The sequence below is a fragment of the Lissotriton helveticus genome, chromosome 12 (assembly GCF_964261635.1).
Source record: "Lissotriton helveticus chromosome 12, aLisHel1.1, whole genome shotgun sequence".
Taxonomy (NCBI): Eukaryota; Metazoa; Chordata; class Amphibia; order Caudata; family Salamandridae; genus Lissotriton; species Lissotriton helveticus.
The window spans coordinates 675,586,613-675,611,369 of NC_136073.1; the positions used below are offsets into that span (position 1 = coordinate 675,586,613).

At 44.9% G+C, this 24,757-nt stretch overlaps 1 protein-coding gene across 7 annotated transcripts in view; it reads left to right on the top strand.

The window, feature by feature from the left end:
* CENPT (centromere protein T) overlaps positions 1-24,757 on the top strand; it is a 1,192,572-nt gene that overhangs the window by 1,088,633 nt on the left and 79,182 nt on the right. For all 7 annotated transcript variants that reach the window (XR_013603874.1, XM_078671348.1, XM_078671349.1 and 4 more), the window contains 2 exons: positions 14,063-14,218; positions 20,104-20,208. Coding sequence is in view for 6 of the 7 variants with exons in the window: in XM_078671348.1 (XP_078527474.1) it covers positions 14,063-14,218; positions 20,104-20,208 (261 nt within the window). In the remaining variant the exon portion in view is untranslated. The remainder of the gene's footprint in view (positions 1-14,062; positions 14,219-20,103; positions 20,209-24,757) is intronic.

The window sequence follows — 24,757 nt, forward strand, 5'->3', positions numbered from 1 at the left end:
GCCTGGCTTGTCATATCTTTCGTGCCGCAGTTGTACCCCCTCGAGGTTGGGCACAGCTTGGCATTTTATTGGGCTCCTGCTCACAGCACATACTCTGAGCTCCTTTCAGTTCCTCCGGGTACTGGGTGCTTTTTCAACGATTTTGTTCTTTTTGAACACACTGTTCCTATGCTATCGCAGTTTTTCGCACAGCTCCGCTCCCAAAGGAACGGCAGCGTAGTAGCTCGCAGAGGTAGAGGCACAGCAGAGTACTAGCTCACAAAGGTAGTGTGCTGCGAGCTGAAGGACTGGCTTCTAAAGGCATAGCTGGAAAGTGGCATCGTTGGACAGAGGGAGCGTGAAAGGGTTATCTCGCACAGACAGAGCTCCGGTATATTAAATTGACCCCGGGACCTTTCTTTCATATTTTCACTCGATGCGAGGCACAAGATGGCTGCTAACATTTCCCGGTTTGAAGTGTTAGCAGCCAATCAGAGTACACTTCCTAGTGTGAAGTGTTAGCTGTCAATCAGAGGCAAGCTCGTGCTCGGGAGTTAGGCTCCGCCCAGATATATTTTTTTCCTTTAATATCTCAAAAACTACTGAACGGATTTACACCATTTCAACAAAAGCGCGCTTTCTGGACCAAGACCTTTCTCCCTGCCAAATATGGCGTAATTCCGTTCAGCAGTTTGACCTGTAGCCTTGTCTTAAGTTTCCTATGGAAAATGCAATGAGAACACGTTTTGGGACCCCCTTTTTTCTCCGCCCCCCCCATGACCAATCGCCCCAAACTTTCAAGATAGGAGCTGATCAAAAAAGAGAAATCTTTGGGAAAATGTCATAAAGATTCGTCAAACAACGCCAAAGTTATAAGCACATGGAGGGCTCCAGGAGGGGGGCCGTGCAACCGCCCTTCCAACATGAGTGAAACCCCTTGGCTGCGGGGACCCCAGCGGGCCCTGCAGCCCCAGCGAGTCCCTGCTATTATTTATTAAGAAAGGCCGCCGGAACCTAGTCCATCCAGGGGCATCATTAAAATAAAATACAGGAGCCCGCGACCGCAACGCTAAGTGCGCCAAATTTGTTTTTTATTTTAATGCTTCTTTTGGCCCTGGGGGTCCTTCTGGGACCCCCTGAGCAGGCCTAGTGGGTCAGGGTGTTTCTACCCTGCCCCTTTCTCTTGTTTTATACCTTTGTTTCTCTGTTTTCTGGTGACTCGCTTCTACAGAGTCACAAGATGGCTGCCAACACTTCCTGGTTTGGAGTGTTGGCAGTAAGCATGGGCTGAAAATTTGTTCCGCTCGCGAAATGTGCGGATTTTTGGCAACTTCGCGATCCGCGAATCACACGAAATTGCCAAACAATCCGCAATTCGCAAATTTTTTTTGCTTGTTCGTGCTTCTAAAATAGAATCTCGCGCGCAATGCGTTGACTTACCTTGATTCTGAGTTTGCCAAGTTGTTTTCCTCCCACGAACAAGATGGCCGCGCCCAAAAACGACCGCATGGGTAAGTTTTCGGTAACCGCGCTGAAAAACAAACCTGCGAACATGCCAAAATAAAGTCCGAACAAATTCGAGGACCGCGAATTCGCTTTCGCGTGAATTCACGGACCTCCCATACTTAGTTAGCAGCCAATCACAGTGAAGATCGTGCTCGGGACTTAGGCCCCGCCCAGATATCGAAACTTTTATTTTTCTAATTTCTCAGCAACTACTGAATAGATTTACACCATTTAAAAAAAGGTCGCTTTCTGATCCAAGCACTACCTTTTTGACAAATCTGGGGTAATTCCGTTCAGTAGTTTCGGCTGTAGCCTTGCCCAAAGTTTCCTACGGGAAATTGATTTTTTTACTCTTATTTTTTGAATTTCTCAAAAACTACTGAACGGATTTACACCATTTAAAAAAAAGATTGCTTTCTGAACCAAGCTCTATCTTTTTGCCAAATTTGGAGTAATTCCGTTCAGCAGTTCGGGCTGTAGCATGGGGAAAACGTGTTTTGGGCCCCCCCTTTTTTCTCAGCCCCCGCTTTATGAATCACCCCCAAAGTTTCAGGATAGGAGCTGACCTGGATAACTATTTTTTTTAGAATTTCGCAAAGATTCGTCAAACGCCGCCAAAGTTATTAGCAAATCAAAAAATGCTTTTCCTATGGAAACTAGGTTTAACTATAACTACCTACTGGCAACCGCCAGTAGGTAATTTAATATATATATATATATATATATATATATGTCCGCCGAAACGCGTTAGCCATCATCGTGTGTTGAATAAATTCCTCTTTGACGGAATCCCACGGAGTCAGCGCCTTTGTGCATGGTTGTAACGAAGGATTGGATTTCATATATATATATATATATATATATATATATATATATATATATATATATATGAAACAGGAAGCCCCAAATTGAAGCAGGTGCCAGTGATTATATGAGCAGACGCGGCCAGAAACTGCTCTTCCAGCCCTTCGTGAACATTGCCTCTGATGAAAGGATTATTTCCTGAAACGCGTCAGGCTTTTCATGTTCAAAGATTGCTCTGAAAGCTGTCAAGGAGCGAGCAGTGAAATGGATGCAAATAAACGTGCTGATCTGAACTTCGTGTGGCTTTGCTTCAATTTGGGGCTTCCTGTTTAGACTTTGATATATATATATATATATATTCACTCAAAAAACTATAAGTTTTAGTGGTGTTATAGTTAGCTGGACATTTTACTCATACAAAACCATTGAAATTGCTCCTATATAGTTAGTTGTACTAACTATATTTCGCGCACCCGCAATCCACTGCTGATGATGTCACATATTAGATCATTCATGACATGGTCAGTGACATCACTGATGACATCACTGATGACATCATCCAGTGAATGTGGTTTGCTTCGTTATTTAAATATGCATTATATATATAGCAATTTGCATTGAAGAATGAGTGGATATATATAAATAAATATTTGGATGGAGGATTTAGTAGCAGTGTAATTGACTGTTTACTTGACCAATTTATAATGTCTCACTAAATATAGTGGATAGTGACTAAACTGTGTGAGTATCTGTATCACTTTGTCAGTTGTTGTGTAAACTGATTCTACAGTTGGTTACTAGCTATGTGAAAGTCTATATTAGTTATTGATTAGTTAACTGAGTATTTGCATGGGAGTGTGAAAGTGTGTGTGGTTCGGTGGGGGTGTGTGACTGTCCAAAGATGTGTGAATAGTTGATTCAGTAGATATATGAAGTTAAAACTACATGTTCTAACAGTTTGGGTGAGGGAATCTCTTTATGGGTGTGGTGATAAGCAAATATATTTCTCAAAGGTACGGGTCCAACAAACTAGAAAAATAAAAGGCAGTGTATGTGTCAGTTGTTGTATATAAATAAGTATACATAAGACACAATGATTGTGTGAGTGACTGTATGGATAACTGTATACTTGTAATAATGATTCTATAATTCACTAAGTATGACTTACTATCTAAATGAATAGAAGAAGTGGTGTTTGTATAAGTGTTTTGATAAGTAAATATGTAGGTATGATCCATTGTTTGCATAAGTGAGTATGATGTCTTCATATGTGAATAGGATGCGTGCTGTTGTTTAATGTCGATATAGATGTATAAGTATTTTTGATAGTGTTCTATTGTTCATTGACAGCATGTATGAGTGAATCCATAGGTAAGTGATTAGATGTGTGTATTCATCTATGAATCACTGAGTGGATTTTTAGATGTTCGAGGCATGTGGGCTGCTAAATTCATATCTTTTGCATAGATCGCCGCCTAGTGTTGGGTCCGGATGATCGCACATTGTTGTCCTGGAAGAGTCTTCGAAGTATCCTGAGATAGGTGGCTCCTCCCCTGGAATACAGTGCGCATGGGCATCGGCTCCATCCCCAGATTATTTTTTTCCGCCATTGGGTTCGGATGCGGTCTCGACGTCTCTCTGTCGGAACCGAGAAAAAACTTACTCTTTAAGGCCAAAAGGCCTTCGTTACGTCGGTATTGTTTGGCGTACGGTCTCGAGTTTCTCCCGTCTCTTTGAGTCGGAATCTGCGGAGTCGATTTAACTCTCCGGAAATCGAGGCCTCCTCATCGCAGCAAGACCACGACTTTTCAACATGGACCGGAGCCCGTTTAAATACTGTCCCGTCTGTGGGTCCAAGTACCCACATATCGACGTACACCCGGTCTGTAATAAATGCCTCTCGCCCGACCATAACGAGGAGAACTGCATGGCCTGCTCCAAGTTCAGGTCAAAGAAGACGCTCAAGCTTCGGCGCGCAGTGCGCCTTGAGGCCCAGCGAGCGGCCCCAGCCCCCGATAACATCTTCGACGACCAGGAAGAGGAGAGCCTGCGCCATCCTCTTCAGATCTCCCCGCCCGCGTCGGAGGTCGGAGCCGATCATCCCGAAGAGGGCGACGGGGTCTTGGACCAAGGCCTTGAATACGTCGACGAGGTAGGGGACGACGAAGTTTATGGGGCCGCGGAAGATAGCTCAGGGGATGAGCTATGCCCCGAAAGTTACACAGATCAGGCTCAGGTCACGGGTTCGCCACTCGGCCTCACCCAAGACCCTGCACCGCAAGCCACGGCCCCGCCTTCAGGCCCGGCCACGGACATATCTGCGGCGGCTACGAAGCCCATATCGAAACCGAAACCTTCGGTATCCACGGCGCCTAAAATGGCCGACGGAAAATCGAAACCGAAACTGCCGGATTCGAGTGCACCTAAGATGGCGGACGTTCCATCCAAAACGCAAAAGCCAACTACATCATCGGCTCCGTTGACCTCCGGGCCACAGAAGTCGAAGAAGACTGTCGACTCGACAGTGCCGAAGTCATCGGTGGGGGACGCCACCTCTAAGACGGTCATCCGTCAGGGGTCGACCGGGTCGGCACCAACGAAGTCCACTAAAGTCGTTGACAAACATCCGGTGCCGACAGGGGCACCGTCGGTGGAGTCCCTCGCATCCAAGAGCGGAGGTTCTGCTCATAAGTCCAAGGACTCCGTGTCTAAAGCGGCATCGAAGTCTAAGCCTCCTAAGGACCCACAGAACGTCGGAGGCCAAGGACCATCGGCGACCTCGTCGGCGCCAGGTGCCTTGGTGAGTGGCGCATCTCACATTGCAGGTTCACTGCAAAGAATTCGTGAGAAGGCCTTGGCGCCGTCGGCTCCCGCGTCGGCGCCACAGAAGCCGATGGACGTACCTACGAAGCCTGCTGCCAAGCTTCTATACATTCTGCCACCAAAGGAGACTCCCAAAGCCTTTGCACCAAAGACGGCGCCGAAGACATCAGACTCTTCAACGTCAAGCGTGATTTTGGGTCGACAACACGACTCAGAAGACGAATCTGAGCGTTACATCGACGCGGACACGGGCAAGTTGACCCTTTATAAAAGGAAAATCACTTCACAGCCAGTGGATTCCTATGTTATTCCACTTAAGAAGAAAAGGCTTGCACAGGACATTCCTAGCCTGGTTGAACCTCTCCTGCCTCCGCCTAGGAGGAGTCCAACACCTTCCCCTGACCACTCTGGGGGAGAGGAAGGGGGACAAGATGACCAATACAATTTCCCCATCAATGACCCTGATGCACAACAGGATTCATATGATGACACAGGTGACCATGGACACCAGCAGTTGGGGCAGGACCCACAGTTTTTCAGTGCACGTGCATCCCCCACAGAGGATGCTGCAGGATTTCATGCACTTATTGAACGGGCAGCTGCTAATCATGACGTCGACATGCATGCTGACCCAGTGGAGGAAGATTTTCTATTTGACACTTCTCCGAAAGAACAGTAAAAACACTTCCTATGCTCAAGGGTGTCCTTAAACATGCTGCGGAAATCTTTAAGGAGCCAACTAGAGCGCGAGTGGTCAACCCACGCATCGAGAAGAAATACAGACCAGCACCTGCAGACCCAGCATATATTCGGGGACAGTTGCCTCTGGACTCTCTTGTGGTCGCCAATGCCCGCAAACGTGCGAACTCTCAGACGACGGGTGACGCTCCTCCCCCAGACAAGGAGTCTAAAGTGCTTGAGGCAGGGGGCAAAAGAGTAGCTGCACAAGCTGCCAATTTCTGGCTCATAGCCAACACACAGGCGCTATTGGCACGCTATGACAGGGCGCATTACGACACCCTAGAGCAACTAGTTCAACACCTGCCTACGCAGTTTCAGGAGGGTACTAAACTGCTCATAGAAGAGGGAAAACTCATCTCCAACGCAGCAATAAAGTGTGCACTTGATGCAGCAGACACAGCAGCTACGGCAGTTAACACTAGCGTTATGCTAAGGCGACAAGCGTGGCTACGCATATCAGGGTTTAAACCAGACATTCAAACGACCATACTAAACCAGCCCGTCAATCCTGATAGATTGTTTGGTCCTGATGTTGACACCACCCTCGAAAAAATTAAAAAAGACAACGAAACAGCGAAGTCTATGGGGGCCCTTCAGTCGCAACAGTTCAGGGGGAACACTTTTCGTCGCTCAGGTGCACGTGATGTTACCCGAGGACAGATGGGTCAACAATCACAGTTCACTAAAGGTGGAGCACAGTCCTCGTACCCCAAGCAGAATAAGGGGGGTTATCGAGGAAACAGCACCAGGGGACGTGGCAGAGGCAACAACAACTCCCGTTGCTCTGCCCCAAACAAACAGTGACTCCCTGTCACTGCCCCCCGACCATCTAACACCTGTCGGGGGGAGACTCCAGCAGTTCCTGCCAGTCTGGACAAACATCACCACAGACAGGTGGGTGCGGCAACTTATCCAGTACGGTTATTGTCTAGAGTTAACGTCCACTCCACCCAACATTCCACCACGGCAACGTCCTATGTCCGCAGAGCACTTGCACTTATTGCAGCAAGAAGTAGTGGTGATGCTGCAAAAAGGCGCAATCGAGCTCGTGCCTGTGGAAGAGGAAGGCACAGGAGTCTATTCCCTGTACTTCCTTATTCCAAAGAAGGACGGATCCCTCAGACCCATTCTGGATCTGCGCCACCTCTACCTGTATATTCTGTCAGAGCATTTCCATATGCTTACACTGCAACAGATTCTTCCCTTGCTAAACCAAGGGGACTTCCTAGCAACCTTAGACCTCAAGGATGCTTATTTCCACATACCACTACACCCGTCCCACAGAAAGTATCTCAGGTTCACCATCCAAGGCAGGCATTATCAGTTCAAAGTCCTACCCTTCGGAGTGACCACCGCCCCCAGAGTGTTTACAAAGTGTCTGGCGATGGTAGCGGCGCATCTCAGGAGGCAGAACATACATGTCTACCCCTACCTGGACGACTGGCTCGTTCAAGCGAAGTCGGAACACCAGTGCGCCGCGGACATGTCGACCACCATTCACCTCCTTCACAGCCTGGGCTTCTCGTTGAACTACCCAAAATCGCACCTTCAACCAGCACATGTGCGGCAGTTTCTGGGTGCAACAATCAATACCCTGACTGCTATGGCTCAGCCAAACAAGGTCAGGATAGACAGCATCCAGTCTCTGATCCAAAAGTTCAGACCACAACACTCCCTTCCAGCGAGAGTGTTCATGCAGTTGATAGGCATGATGGCCTCCTGCATCTTCATAGTCCCACACGCAAGGTTGCACATGCGTCCGCTCCAAGAATGTTTAGCAAATCAGTGGACACAGGCTCGGGGACAACTGACAGACCTAGTGTTGGTTACCGGTCGGGCATACAACTCTCTGCATTGGTGGAATCCACACAACCTTTGCAAGGGCCGACCGTTCCAGGAGCCAGTGCCACAGATTATCTTGACAACGGACGCATCTCTCCACGGATGGGGAGCTCATGTGCTCAATTACACTGTGCAGGGACTATGGACGACGCAGCAACATAAGATGCACATCAACTATCTAGAACTGATGGCAATCTTCATGGCGCTCAAGTCCTTCAATGTAAACCTGTGCAACAAGGTAGTGTTAGTCCGGACGGACAACATGACGGCGATGTACTACATTCAAAAGCAGGGAGGCACCCACTCGCCACAGCTGTCTCATCTGGCTCAGAGCATGTGGAAGTGGGCCATTCAGAGGAACATTTTCCTCATGGCAGAACACCTCCCGGGCAAGGACAATCAGATGGCGGATCTGCTCAGCAGATACAGCCATCAAATGCACGAGTGGGAGTTACATCCATCAATACTCCACCCATACTTCCAGCAGTGGGGGCATCCAGAGATAGACCTGTTTGCCACAAGGGAAAACGCAAAATGCCAACACTTTGCCGCCAGGTTCCCTCACCCACAGTCGCAGGGGAATGCGATATGGATGAACTGGTCAGGCAAATTTGCATACGCTTTTCCCCCAGCACCTCTCATACCGCTGGTGGCAAGAAAGCTACGGCAGCACTCGATGACACTCATCCTAGTTGCTCCAACGTGGGCACGCCAACCATGGTACACCACGTTTCTAGAACTCTCAGTGGTGCCGCATCAAAGGCTGCGGCTAACACCCAGGCTCTTGACGCAGAACCATGGCGACATTCAGCATCCAGATCCGCAACAGCTCAACCTGGCGATCTGGCTCCTGAGGTCCTAGAGTTTGGCTACCTTCACTTACCTCCGGAATGCATGGACATCATCAAAGAGGCAAGAAAGCCCACTACCAGAGCATGCTATGCCGCAAAATGGAAGCGTTTCGTCATTCACTGTGCAGCCAATAACATAAACCCGCTAGATGCCTCTATACCTAACATCATCTGCTATCTGTTACATCTTTACAAGTGCAATCTAGCGTACACTTCCATTCGGATACATCTATCCGCCATAGCGGCTTATCTTCAGAACAGGCAACATCTCTCTGTCTTCAGGGTGCCTGCCATTGAAGCCTTCCTAGAGGGTCTGAAACGAGTCATTCCCCCAAGGACACCACCAGCTCCGGTATGGAACCTCAATGTGGTCCTCACCAGGCTGATGGGCCCACCTTTTGAGCCACTGCACTCGTGTGAACTACAATTCCTCACATGGAAAGTGGCTTTTCTAATTGCTATTACGTCACTGAGACGTGTCAGTGAGCTGCAAGCGCTCACAATCCAAGAGCCATTCATACAGATTCATCCAAATAGGGTAGTACTACGCACTAACCCCAAATTCCTTCCAAAGGTGGTGTCACAGTTTCATCTCAACCAAACTATTGACCTGCCCGCATTCTTTCAAAACCCACAAACAGTAGCAGAAAGAATGCTCCATACATTGGATGTTAGGAGAGCGTTGATGTACTATATTGACAGAACACAACACTTTAGGAAAACAAAACAACTTTTTGTTGCCTTCTCACCACAGCACAAAGGCAACCCTATTTCCAAAGCAGGAATAGCCAGGTGGATTGTTAAGTGCATTCAAATCTGTTATCAAAAAGCAAAGCGTACTTTAACAATACCCCCAAGAGCGCACTCCACGCGCAAATTGGGGGCATCCATGGCTTTCCTGGGGAACATTCCTTTAGAAGACATTTGCAGAGCAGCCACGTGGGTTACACCACATACCTTTACAAAACACTACTGTGTTGATGTGCATTCCAAGCAGCAAGCTGCTGTAGGACAGGCTGTTCTCAAAACACTCTTTCAGGTTTCTGCAGCTGGCACAGGCAACCGCCGCTAACGGAGGGACTGCTATGTATTCTATGCAAAAGATATGAATTTAGCAGCCCACATGCCTCGAACTGAATATGCTACTTACCAGTATGCATCTGTTCTTGGCATGTAGGGCTGCTAACATTCATATCGCCCACCCTCCTCCCCGGTGCCTGTCGCAGCTGCAGATATACTCTTGTATTCAATCATTAGCATGGACATCCTTTACACTTTTCACTCCATCTTCTGCCACAATGGCTAAAAACAATCTGGGGATGGAGCCGATGCCCATGCGCACTGTAGTCCAGGGGAGGAGCCACCTATCTCAGGATACTTCGAAGACTCTTCCAGGACAACAATGTGCGATCATCCGGACCCAACACTAGGCGGCGATCTATGCAAAAGATATGAATGTTAGCAGCCCTACATGCCAAGAACAGATGCATACTGGTAAGTAGCATATTCAACTTGTATTGCTGTGACAATGGATTTAAATATGATACTCTGTATTTTACAAAGAGTGATGAAAAATTGTAATAGTGTATGAAAAGGTGTATGTGATTGTCACGTGGATGATGTCATCAGTGATGTGATTTGAGATGTCATCAGTGATGTCACTGACCATGTCATGAATGATCTAATATGTGACAACAGCAGCAGTGGATTGCGGGTGCGCGAAATATAGTTAGTACAACTAACTATATAGGAGCAATTTCAATGGTTTTGTATGAGTAAAATGTCCAGCTAACTATAACACCACTAAAACGTATAGTTTTTTTGAGTGAATTTCAAAGGTTTTTTAAATGCTAATTCCTAACTATATAAGGCCTGAAACCTATGGTTTTTTCAGTGAATTTGCAAGGTTTTTTAAATGCTAATTCCTAACTATATAGGGCCTGAAACCTATGGTTTTTTCAGTGAATTTGCAAGGTTTTTTAAATGCTAATTCCTAACTATATAAGGCCTGAAACCTATGGTTTTTTCAGTGAATTTGCAAAGTTTTTTTAAATGCTAATTCCTAACTATATAAAGCCTGAAACCTATGGTTTTTTCAGTGAATTTCAAAGGTTTTTTAAATGCTAATTCCTAACTATATCAGGCCTGAAACCTATGGTTTTTTCATTGAATTCACAAGGTTTTTAAATTCTAATTCTATTAGCGGATAACGTTTTTATATATTCAAACGTTTTTTTAATGCTAATTCCTAACTATATAGGGCCTGAAACCTATGGTTCTTTCAGTGAATTTCAAAGGTTTTTTAAATGCTAATTTCTAACTATAAAAGGCCTTAAACCTATATTTTTTTCAGTGAATTTGCAAGGTTTTTTAAATGCTAATTCTATTAGCGGATAATGTTTAAATATATTAATATCCTAGTGGGACGACCTGAGCAGCCCTAGGGGGTCAGGGTGTTTCTACCCTGCCCCCTTTTTTTGTTCTACACATTTGTTTTTCTGCTTTCTTGTGCCTCAGTCTACTAAGACCCAAGATGGATGCCAACACTTCCTGGTTAGAAGTGTTGACAGCCAATGAGCATACAGCTTTCTCGGGAAGGCATGCTGATTGGCTGCCACTGTCTGTCAACACTCAAAACCAGGAAGTGTTGGCAGCCATCTTGTGCCTTGTTAGAACCAAGGCACAAGAAAGCAGTGAAACAAAGGTGTGAAACTCGCAAAGGGGCCAGAGTAGAAGCACCCTGACCCCCTAGGCCTGCTCAGGGGGTCCCACAAGGACTGCTCAGGGCAAAAAAAAATACTTTTTTTTGTCGCGCGTACCCCGCGACTTTTTTTTAAAAATTTTTTATTTTTTTTTTTGCCTTGGGGGTCCTTGTGGGACCCCCTGAGCAGGCCTAGGGGGTCAGAGTGCTTCTACCCTGCCCCCTTTTTGAGTTCTACACGTTTGTTTTTCTGCTTTCCTGTGCCTCAGTCTACCGAGGCACAAGATGGCTGCCAACAGTTTCTGTTTTGGAGTGTTGACAGACATTGGCAGCCAATCAGAATGCAGCTCGCGCACTAGAGGTACGCGTACGGTACGCGTACGTGCGCGTACCGTAAGCGTACGGGTAAGCTCACAGGTAAGCTGCTATAGATATATATATTTTTTTAACCTAAATTACTCAAAATCCACTGGAGCACATATCTTGAGACATAGCAAAGGCATATCGGGCTACCAGTCCCTACAATTTTGCCAAGTTTGGTGGAAAACCATTCAGCCGTTCGGGCTAAAAGTGAGTCCAACCGCCCTATGGAAATTAACATGGGGAAAACACGTTTTGGGACCCCCCTTTTATCTCGGCCTCCGCTTGACGAATCCCTCCGAAACTTTCAGGGAAGGAGCGGAGCGCAGCGAGGCAAAGTTGAGGAAAATTACAGGCAGATCCCTCAACTGGCGCCAAAGTTATTCCCAATAGAATGTTGCGATTTCCCTATGGAAAACAATCCTAACTATATATACCTACTGGCTATCGCCAGTAGGTAATATATATATATATATATATATATATATATATATATCTCACCAGAAGATGCCTGTTGAGGAGACAACACACCACAGGAAAGTATCTGCCAAAGTACGTTTATTTCGTGCACAGCAGCGTGAGACAGCACTTCAGTCCGCTAAAAGTAGAGGTCCCTTCCCAACGCGTTTCGTTAAACAACTTCATCAGGGGATTCGGGCTGCAGAGTAAAACAACAGGGCAAGATTTGGCGGCACTTTCCTGTGGTGTGTTGTCTCCAGTAGGTAGTTATAGTTAGGATCGTTTTCCATAGGAAATCCGCAACATTCTATTGGGAATAACTTTGGCGCCGAATGAGGGATCTGCCTGTAATTTTCCTTAACTTTGCCTCGCTGCGCTCCTTCCCTGAAAGTTTCGGGGGGATCCGTCAAGCGGGGGCCGAGATAAAAGGGGGGTCCCAAAACGTGTTTTCCCCATGTTAATTTCCATAGGGCGGTTGGACTAACTTTTAGCCCGAACGGCTGAATGGATTTCCACCAAACTTGGCAAAATTGTAGGAACTGGTACCCCGATGTGCCTTTGCTATGTCTCAAGATATATGCTCCAGTGGTTTTTCCGAACATTAACTTTGAAAAAATATATATTGGGCTACATTGGGCTATATATATGTTAGAGCCCAAATGTAGCCCAATGTAGCCCAAAGATGGCCACCAGAGACAAAAAAAAACAAATGTAGCCCAAATATCAGCCAGATGTAGCCCAACTATAGCCCAATGACAGAATGTCCCAGAGTGTTCTAAAGAACAACTAGAACGCTAACAGTCTTACTTATGACAAAAGTATGGCACACCTGAAGTCATCTTGATTGGAATAAAGTGGTAACACTTAATACATTTAATTTGAAAAGGAACAAAATGAGGGGTTTCATTTTTCCATAGAAATTTTATATATATATATATAGATCAAGCCTCGGCTGAGGTGAAACGCGTCATGGCGACTTGTGGGCTTTTATTTTTGCACGAATAAAACGCACTGAAAGATCAGCACGGAGTTGGTGGTTCCATTCTAATTTTCGTTTATCCTTGGTTTGCCTGGGCTTTTCGGAACTGTTGGAAAAAAAAAAATATATATATATATATATATATATATATATATATATATATATATATATATATATATATATATTATTGAGACACAAAACGCCCTGAAGCATTAGATGTCATCAGTGATGTCATGAGTGATGTCACTGACCATGTCATGAGTGATGTAATATGTGACGTCATCAGCAGTGCATTGCACGCGCAAGTTATAGTGAGTCCAACTAACTATAACGTGGGAATTTCAATGGTTTTATGCGAGTAAAATTTCCACCTAACTATAACTGGTGTGAAACATATGGTTTTTTCAGTGAATATATATATATCTCGATCCACAATCCTGAGGCGCGAAGGGACGCGCGGAAATCAGGTACAGACCACCGAAGTTGAGGTGCAAAATGAGTGCTTTATTCCAAAATGGGCAGCTATTTATTTACTGAGAAAGGTATACATTTTCGTTCCTGATGTTTCACAGTAGCTAAGCAATCACTCAATGCAAAACATTGATTTGTGTTGTCACTTTTTGTGCAGTTCAGTAACGAATACATTGACTCCGTTGGTTCACCACCTTCTTGTTCTGTTCAACTGTGCAGCCCTTAAATATTTTTGAATCAGTCCCTGTAAAATACAAAAGCGTGAATATAAGTCCAGAGTTCGTGCAGTAATAATACATGAGTGCACAGTGACAAACCATTCGTCATAGGCAGGCTTGCTAAATACGGCCTTTTTAAAAAAAAAAATCTGAAACACAGGAGTCAGAGGAAAGAGTGCCTGGAAGCACCATGCCTTTCCCTGACGGCGAAAATACATGCAGTTGAAAATGATTTACTGAATTAAAATCTGAAAATATTTTTCACCTCCAACTGAGGACCTGTGCTGTGGGGTACTGTAATATTAACCTGCCTCTCTCCTTCCACAAGGGTGACGAAAAAGCAGCCCGTTGCCAAGTGTGCACCTAAGAAAAACGTATTGCAGAAAAATGAGCCTCATTTGCCAAGTAGTTTTATCAAGCAGACATTTGCCCATTACGCCAAGATGAAAGTGTCGAAAGATGCGTACGAAGTGGTGGAAAAGAGGTAAGTTCTTCGTTCATGTTTCCTTGTAGTTTTCTCTCTCACGGTTTCCAGGTGAATCGTTTATTTCCCCTCACTTTATTCCCTGTCATTTATACCTACGTAACTTGTACCAACTGCCCTTTTAAATTTCAGTGATCCATCACCATTGAACTTCATGTGTTGGTATTCAAAGTTCATAAACCACTTTACCAGCAAACTTCCCCCTCAGCCTGCAGTGGTCTCTGTTGTCGCATCCTTCACAAATGCGTGTCAGCTCAGTCAAATGAGATGCGACAAGTCCCCAAAGCGCATCTCACTTTTGTCATGGTCACCACCAACTCTCCGGTGCACAAATGAAAATGTGAATTAGTCACTTGACAGCATGTGCAGCTGCCTCGAAGCTCCTACTTTTCCTCTAATTTGCTCCATTGTGGACAACATATTTCCTTTTTAGACTTGAACATATTGACTGGAAGGCCTCCTGGATTATGAACTACAAACATATTATTTGTCCTTCCTTACAACTACCACGCATTAAGCACTCCCCCCAAACTGCAAAAGAAGTATATTAGTACAGAATATATGCATATGAGCAGTGATAACAGGAAGCAAAAGGTGTGCGGGGGGGGGGAGGTTGTTATACATAGAATGATAAATGTTTTATATACTAAAAAAGTTGGTTCCATTGATTATTTAATTGAAACGTAACAGTTCAAATGAGGGACAAAATGGAAATGCAATGTTGTATGTATTTTTCTTGAAATGCAAAAATAAAATATAAAAAAACAAAACGGAAATGCAAATCAAATTTCTGAAGAGTACGCTCTGAGGTAATGAGATTGTCTCGTGATGAAAGAAAAAAAGGCCGACACCTTGAAAGCATTGAAGTCCAGATTGCTTCTTCATGTATGTGTGGGGTGGGAGTCTGTATTTTCATTTGGGAGTAACTTCATATTGATGAGACATCCTTACCACAGAAGCCATGGAAATGTCAACATGCACATATTGTACCTTGGCCATGACATTCCAGCTGAACATCAAGAAAAACATTCCACAGTAGGAGAGCACCAGGCTCAGTAATTCTATCATTTCTGCACCAGGTCTGCACCAGTTTATGCCCTGCTTGGAAAGGGAACCCTGCCTACATCTGATGATGGGCCCTGTCTGTCTTGCCCATACCACTTGCTATGAAGACGAAGATCTCCACACTCACAAAGTTGGGGTGTACTATGTGCCCATCCTACGTCTCATGTTCTTCCAAATGGAAGAAGAAAAATCCTTCATAGCATCCTGACTTCCCTAGTTATGGCCATTGAGTGACAGGTGGCTTTACCACCAATTACAGCATCGCCAACCACCTTAACTTAGCTATCCGCTTCTTCAGCAGGATAAGATGTCCCGAACTGCTGCTTTGGTTGCAGAGAAGACATTAGGTTTGGTCTGTTAGCAGTGTTTTAATGTGAAGAAGTGTATACTTTAAACTACTGTTTTTGCAGTCCACTAAAAACCTATATGTGGGACTTATTACGAATACTGTGAATGGTAAAGCTTTGTATCCCATTGCTATCTAAAGATGCATGCACCAGAGGTCTGCATTTCTACCTGCACATTTTGCCAATACTTTGAACACCTCTACTAAAAACAAAAAAACGAATAGTACATTTGGAGCATCTCATAGCAGTCCCGCAGATAAAATGTGTTTTTCATTACAAATCAGTCCCAATCCCTTGCTTCAGTTTATACGACTATACAGAAATATGGGACATTGTTTTCATAAATCTCAATTCTTACTGATGGAGTTGTTGACCTCTCAGTCCCTCAAAATATAATCGTGTGGCTGATATCTTAGTATTAAAATCCACAGACCCATCTTGCTTTTAGTAAAATAATGTTTGTCCGCCACTTAAAGAAACTAGTCAACATCTTGACCAGTTTAGCAATCCCTGCTTAATGTTTAGCAGGATAAATGTCCTTAAAATGAGCATGCCCCTTTTTAATGTATTTTCAGAGCTATTACTTTTATATGTAGATGTTTTTCAAGCAGCTTCAAAATCATTATTCTGGCTTCATTAAAAGAATTAAGAAACTAAGAGGCTTTAACCAATCCCTAAATGCGTAGGTCATGTCACTTATCCTTAGTTTTATTTTATGTATGCCCAGATTCAAGTTTGAGTGTACATGTCAGCGCAGTGACTTAATGTTCCCTGTTCACAACTGTGTATTATTATCAGGTTAGGAGTTTAAATCCCAGGCTGTCGAGATCTGCCTTTCATTCCTTGGAGGTCAATATATTCTCGCATCAAAACACTAGTTAATAGAGAGCTTAGGACAAGCCTTAAAATCAATCAAAAATTGGCAAAGCCAATAGATCTTCCCTTTTCATTGCCTATTGGCTTTGCCAATGCATTTTGCACATAGAAAATTGCTTTTGCTAATGCTGTGGAGAATCGTCTGGAAACAAAACGGAAGCGCAATGGAGTTTCCATGCACATGCATCATCATGGATGCAAGCATATGCGTCATGATTCTGGCGCAACAGATTGATGAGGTATGAGGCCATGGCGCAGCCATAATTTTGTTATTCTTTTTATTCACTGTTCCAAGATAGTGGGCACCAATATTGGAGCGGTAAATAAAAAAGCAACAAAAGAGTGGCTGGTGGGTGCAGGTGAGCAAGGGAGAAACCTGAGGATGTGGGGCGAAAAATGAAGTGAAAAAAATGTTTTTCAAAAAATGAGGCTGGAGGGGACAACAGGAACACACAATGGGAGGCTATTTGAGGTGGGACACACCAAACGAAGGAGATAGCAAAAAGATACATGCAGTCACCTGAAGTTAACAAAGAAATGAAAAAAGCAGTCCCAGGATGTGGACATTGGAATGATCCAAGTCATCTGTTCAAGAGCATGGTAAGGAAGGGTTCTCCTGGGGACACACATTAGAAAGGAGAGATAAGAAGTAAGCAAATTAGATTGCCATGAAAGCCAAAGATGGTAAGCAATGGGCTGGCCTAAATCCAACTGTAAATATTGTTATTGGCCACAGTAGATCTTCAACAATACAGTTCAAAGCTATCCATAAGCGATACCTAAGCTCGTTATTACTGATTCTCCATTTTAAAGGGTAATGGTTAAGTAAATCAGCTGTAATGAATTGCCTTTTATTCTCAATAATCCATATTTTAAAAATGGTCAACGAAAGACCTGCAAGGCAGTAATTTGGATCTGGATGAATGTTAGTGGAGAGTTCCAGATTCTGAGATTTTTTCAGTTATTTGTAAAAATTAACGTTTTTCTGTCCCACTGACAGAGTTTATGTGTAGGCACTGGGAATAACAGAGAATCCGTGTTATGGTGCATTTGAATGACATGTAGAGATTGTTGTAGCAGTGCGTGTAGTAGGAAATTCTCAAGGTTACTTCTAAATAAAAATTGTGAGATTTATGAATGCTTGAAATCACCTATAAGACGGGCCTTGGAGCTTACCAGAATGCACTAATTGATGTGATCCTACTTCAGTGTTTAATTTGAGCCGGTGGTTTCTGGTGCTCAGCACCGGCACTTATCTTCAGCACCGGCGCTTGAGCACCAATTAAGGATGCATTCATTTTTGGTAGGCACAGGAAGATGAAGTGATTCGGGGAGAAGCACAGGATGTTGCTGATGCCGAGACTGGAACCTGGATCCCCAGCTCCGAGGTCGGCAGTTCTGGCCATTACACCACATCCTGTCCCCCCACTTGTAGGGTTTTGTGGCTTCTGTTGTAGGCGGCGCTAACACGAGAAATGGGCTGGTAGAAGCTGCCTCCTGACAAGAGCCCCGGCACTTTTTTTGGGGTACAAATTAACCACTGGCCTACTTACATGTACTTTTTCTAGTACATGAATGTAACGGAGTATTGTGCAGTATTTGACAATAAAAGGCGGCCTGAACACTGCTCTGTAAACGCTCTTCAGTGCTGTCCTCCAACTCCTTCCTGTCTTTCCAGCAATGTGATCTGAAGCTTCCATTTCTGCTCATATGGGGTTGGCACCCTGTGTCCTAATCTGCCAGTACCAGTCAGTACTGACCTGCAGGGCCCTCCTTCAATACATTTTTGACTCAAAGACCTTTTTCTGCCATGACCCTTAGACTTACTGAATTTTGGGCTGTTTTATCGTCACACTTAGTATACTGCACCCTTTTGGTGGCAGTCGAATGCATCTTTGCTTCTTTGTTGTTCAACCGTAGCCGATCTTCAGTACTAATCTGCGGTCCCTGCTGTCTCTTGCCTGACAGTCCAGTACTGACATGCAGTATTCCTTGCTATTCCATTGCTGAGCCCTTGGCATCTCTTTTTATGTCTGTAATGGAACCTGTCCTAAACTCCACATTCTGCACCTTCCACATTTCCAGTAGTTGTGTTTTTCCAAACCTTGAAGAGTACTCAACAGTTCTGGTCTTCATTACCCCGTTATAATTCTTTATTGAGGCAGCCATAAGTCTGTGACCGTGTATTCAAAGGTGTCCTGGGGCGTCTTGATTTCTCCAATACTTGCATTCCAAATGGGTCTTTAAAGAGATCGCTCGGCTTTTCCAGCACTTCATTACACTATATTCTAGTGACATCAAGGGATGGAGATGAAATCCTGCAAAGGAGCAGAGACCAGCCTCGCTTCCGCCAACCTCCTTTCACTAAATCCATCCCACATATAACATCACCTAAGACAAACCCCCACGTATAGCTCTTATGACCTGGTTCTCATCAATTATGAAAACAATCTTGCCTTCCCGCAGTGGTCTGTGCTTTGATATCATGCCTACTTCGCTCCTTAAGTTCCCCATTGCGCCTTAGTCAAGTTGTTGAGTCCACCATTCACATTGAGCACCGTAAATGAGTCTGGTTCTTCACGGTACGGTAATTAAGCAATGGTAGCATAAAAAGCTACAGCTCTGCACTTCTGTGCAGGCCTGTTACTCATTCGGATTACTCTACCAGCTCTCCCACCCCCTTATGATTTTTCATAACAATGCTTACTTAGATGGCTCCCGGTTTCACTTTTGCCAAAAGTGCACTTTGCCATCATGCACCTACATTAACATCCTACTTCCTTAAATCCTAGAAAAATATGAAGTCTGTTTGTTTCTTCCTAGGGTACATGGTCAACTTCCCTAAAAAAACTGCGGAAATTCGAGGCTATTAGTTTCTTATTGGCCAAAAGAGAGAGAGCGCTCCACTGGGGTAGTAAATCAGTCCCTACCATACAGAGCTGGCTGCACAGCATGGTCACTGGCAATACACACAGCAATGAATATGCCACAACTATCCTCCTCTCGACCTAGGGATGTTTTGGGCCCGTTGAAGATTTTTCTGGCCTCCCAGCAAAAAGACCTGCCAACACAACTGATTAGTGGAGTAGTGCCTACTGGTGTGGGGTGGAAAAGTGGGGGAAAGTACTGAATGTGTTTTAATGCTAACCTTGACATGTATACCTACGCTTGAAGACTGTCGGCTACGGGCAGTAAAAACCCTTTGCAAGCTTGGCACAGATTTCCGTTATAGACTGGACATATGGTAAACCTTGGCTCTGATTGGCAGGTAACATTAGGCATTCTACCACTACTGTACCTTGGCAACTGGTTATTTTTCTATGACTGCGAGAATTGTTGAATGTGATGCTCATAGTGTGATCAAAATGAAAAATAAAGTTAAAAAAAGTCTTCGTTTCTTTGCTGTTCTTATATGTTTGAGGCTAGCACTCAGGATATTGAGTCTGTTTTCCACTACCATGCTACCCTCCAGTTTTACTCAAAATTGTAGGTAGTCATTTGTAATGAGTAAATGTTCTTTGTTATATTGCTGTGCCTAGAAGGACTCTGAATTGTCTTTTGTTGGCAAACTTATCTTTACTCTGTTTGTATACATAGCGTGAGCAGCTACTTTGAGCAGCTGAGTGCTGATCTGGAGGCCTTCGCTGCCCATGCTGGAAGGACCACTGTGGAAGCATCAGATGTTGAACTGCTGATGAGACGGTAAGTGGGATCCTCTTTGCTGTGAGTATGACAAAACAAAGTAAAATAACTGGTCAGTAAAAAAAAAAAAAAAATTACATATAGTTGACCAATATCACTCTATATATTTTTTTAACAGGTATTCTTTTTGTCACTAAAGAAATAAGTTTCAATATAAAAACCATAACATCTTACAAAGCAAACTAGCCACTAACTGTCTTTAACCCCAAAAAAATTAAGTTAAGGTTGCTACACAGTCGGGTCCCACATACCTACTTAAAGTTGTTCAATTCCCCACTATACTAAGTGCCAAGTAGTCAGGTGCTTCCAATCTCCGTTGCTTAACATATCAGTGCTGCACCATCAAACAACAGCAGAGGGCTATGTGGTGGATAGCCAATCACGAGTATTTTACTCCAATTATTACCAGTATTACTGGGAAACCAATGCCTGTTATTCAAATGGGGATGGACCCTTGTGTGATTTTTTTTTATTTTTTATTTTTTTATTAAGTTTATTTATTGAAGTCTCATGATAAAACAACAATAAGAAATCTGCATCAACGTCGTTATGCAATGGTCGAACAGGACATGCCATATTTGAAGAATAACTCTGCCTGACACAGGGAGATGGCCCCTTAATTCTCAAGACATGTCCCACATGCCCTCCCTCCTCTCCTCCTGCTGTCTTACCTCACAATAGCTCTGCATGTTCTCCCCACTCTTCGAAGGCGTGTGTGTTAATACATACATTTGTAGAGAATCCCATATATCTCTTGGCCAGAGGTAGGCGGGAGGAGCTCGGCATATATGAGAGGTTATTCCTGCCACATTAGAAGGTCCTGGTTCCAGCCCTTAAATTTTGGTGCTCTGCCCCGCCCCCACCTACAAGCCACCCTTCTCCTTAGTGCAGTAAATTTCCTATAAGCAGCTTCAATTTCTTCAGTATATCCCAGCACGGCCATAATGGAGGACATCAGCAGCGAGGTCCCTAACATCTCTCCGAGCACCGCCAGGATCTGCCGCCAGTATGCCATGATAGGTACACATTCCCACGCTAAGTGCAGGAAGTCTGCGTTCCCACACCTGTCACATGTATTATCTGCCAGACTCTGAAACCTAAGCATCTTAGCTGGGTTGTAATACAAATGGTGGAGAAACTTGTAATGTATTATCCTCAAGCGGCTAATAGTAGGTATGTTTCCAGTCTGATTACACTATATGTCCACTGTTTATCTGAGAGGGATATGCCTCCCATCAAGTCCTAGAGGCAGCTGGGGCCTGTGTCAAAGATGCCTGCGTGTGGTGCTATAGCAGGGAGATTATGTGAAACGGGGAAGCGCACTGTAAAATTGTGTGTAGTGGGCCCAGTGTTGGTGGCTCTCGACGGAAATCACGTGTGATGGCCTTAACGCTCTGGCGGAGTCTCACGTACATGAACAGCTCCATGGATGTAGGTTCACTGTGGTGAAAGAATTGTTCCTTAATTTTAAAAAGTCCATTGTTGTAGAGGTCTCCCCCTTGTGTCCATTGTGAAGTTTTGCAGCTTTCGCTGACAAACCACTTCTCATGTTTCCTCAAGGTCCGGATACTGTGAAAGTTGCAGACTTGGTGAATATAGCATCAGTATTTCAAGTCTAGCAGCAATGTCCCTCCATGCCGCATTAGTGCAGTCTACAGTGGTGGGATCCAACTCCCTGACCCTAGGTCTATGTGCAATGAATCTCGCTAGTGGGATAGGCCCCATAAATCCCTGCTCAATTGCTAGGTGCGGCATGTTTTGGAAAGGATGAAATCAGTATGTGGCAAAGTGTGCCTGTGCACATATATCATATAGTATCATGTCCGTTGCCTCCAAGCCACTCTATGAAAAGGGGCGAGTTATTGTGTCCCATTTGAGCCTTGTTTGTCTCCCTCCCCACGCCTGCCTCATCAGTTGTGATTAGAGCATTTTTTTTCTTTCTAATTTCGACCCAGGCTGTATAGTATGTTTAGAAACAGGTACAGCAGTTTGGGCAGTATTATCATGTTGTTCAATGATATGCATCCCACCATAGAGAAAGGCAGCTCGAACCAACGCGTTATCAGGTACGTCAGGGCATGACCGTAATTGGCCCATATCAATTCTGTCATATCCCTAGTGATAGTTATTCCTAAATACTTTACCTCTGCCTGGATCCATTCTATAGGTTAATCCAGAGGGTACGGGCAAGTGGCTTTGGTTAGTGAAATATTTGCATCTTTGCCCAGTTCATTGTAATTCCTGAGATCCTTCCAAAAGCAGTAAATTCCCGTAATATGCGGTTTAGGCTAATCTGTGGATTCCGGACATATAAAGTAATATCATCCACATAAAGGGATATCAAAATATCCGTATTGCATGTTCCCGATATTTTTGACAGATCCTCGCTGCTAGTGGCTCTATAGCCAACACAAATAATAGAGGCAATAACGGGCACCTCTGTTTCGTCCCTCGTGATACTGAAAATGGGGCGGAACACCCACCATTCACCGACACCCTGGCCTGTGGCTGCTGGTACAGTAGCGTTATCCAGGAGAGGAAACCAGAGTGGAATCCCATCCGTACTAGCACGCCAAGGAAGTACCCCATTCCATTTAATCAAACGCCTTTGTGGAGTCTAAAAAGACAGCTACCGCTTCTATGTCCGGGTCTACATTCTGTAGCAATAAAATAGAGTACGCAGATTATGTGACGTTGAGCGCCCCGTAATGAACCACGCCTGATCAGACAGTACTAGAGAGCTCATAAGGAGGCTTAGCCTATTTGCGAGCACCATGACTAAAATCTTATCACAATTTATAAGGGATAATGGTCGATATGACACTCGCCTATCCCCAGGCTTCCCATTCTTTAATAGTGAGACTATGGTCGTTTCTCTCATGGACTGAGGAAGGATTCCCTCCTCCCTAGCTTCGTCGTATACCTTCTTAAGTATTGGGACCCAGTAATCTACATATGACTTTTAAAAATCGTCCGGCAGGCCATCGGAGCTGGGTGCCTTGCCACATCAAAGCTGCATTACTGCTGCTCTAATCTCATCCTCCTCGAGCTCCACCGCCAGGAACTCCCTTTGTGCCTTCCGAGCCACCTCACCGCCACATCTTCCAAATATGTATCCAAGGAGGTAGCCTGCTGCCCTCTAGTGGAGTATGATGTCGAGTAGAATGTGGTGAAAGTCAGTAGGATATTGGCCGTGTCCTTATGTAGGTTATTGTAGGAGGGTGGATACCTGACTATGGTTACCCCAGATGTTTGCCTTGTGTTTAGCTGGTTTTCGACTTAGTTGGCCTGGGAACCTGCTAATCAGGGCCCCAGGCTATCTGCTCTCTCTGTAAAATGGACTCCATGTACCTTAGGTACATACCTAATTGGATATTGGGTCACCTTATGAGCCCCTGTATAGTGTACTATAGGTACCCAGGGCATAGGTGCATCCAAGGCCTACCAGGGGCTGCAGCTTATCTTTTGTCACCCCTGGCTGGCCATCCAAACTGACACAACTGGCTGATCACTCAGCTGGGGCAAGGTCGTGTAATCACCCCTTGCTTGGATATAGTATTCCTATGTCTAAACCTATATCTGGACACATATGCACCTATAAGTCACTCCTATGGCAGGTCTTAACAATCCTGAAGGCAGAGTGCTTGGTTTTATGTGAGATGGTGCTCTAGCATGAGCTGAGCCTGTCTGCAGCTTTCGGAACCATGTCCTTATAGCTGTTCTAGGATAATGCCATACCATATACTCTTAAGTGCATTATGTACCTCGCGGTCAGATGCTAACTTTGGTTTGGCTTTATCAAAACATGTCGTGTAAGGTGTCATACGCTTTGGAATACAACCCCTTCGCCAATTCCGGCGACGGGGGTAGAATTCTACCCTTCTAGAGGGAGAAGACATGTTACTAACATTAATCCCGGTTAAAGTTAACCAGAGCCTCAGCATCACAAAATGGATGCTGCTGCCACATACACAAGTCTGGCCTCCTGCTGCTGGACGAAGCTCCGGCAGGGGGAGCCTGGACAATAGGTTTCCTGTCACAGGGAGGTGCTAGCACCACCCCAGACAGGAGATAGTGGATTGGGGCAGGGAGGGGTTATTGAAACTAGACACTGCCTGGGGCACACAAGGTGTCCCATGCATAGGCCAGTTCAAACCGGTGCTGGGGCACGCCAGCCCCAGCTCTGGCGCGAAACTGGACAAAGGGAAAGGGGTGTAACCACCCCCTTTCTGGGTCTCACCCATAGGAGGGACCTAGCAGGTAATCCAGCCCCTTGATTTGGAATAAAGGTAGCTGTGTCCGAGGACTTTAGATAATCCTTACTGAAACTCTGATACGAAACTCTGGACCCTTCGACATCCTACTCGACGTAGAAGACTGAAGAATCTCCCTTGTGGTCAAGGACTGACCAACCTGTGCAAGCAGGCACCATCAAGCGCTCAACGGTTTGCTTTATCGTTGCTCCCGCCGGAGCTCGAACGACAGAGCCTGACAAGAACCGGACTTCCAGACATCCAACAGCCCGATCCACAGCCACAGCAAAGCTGAG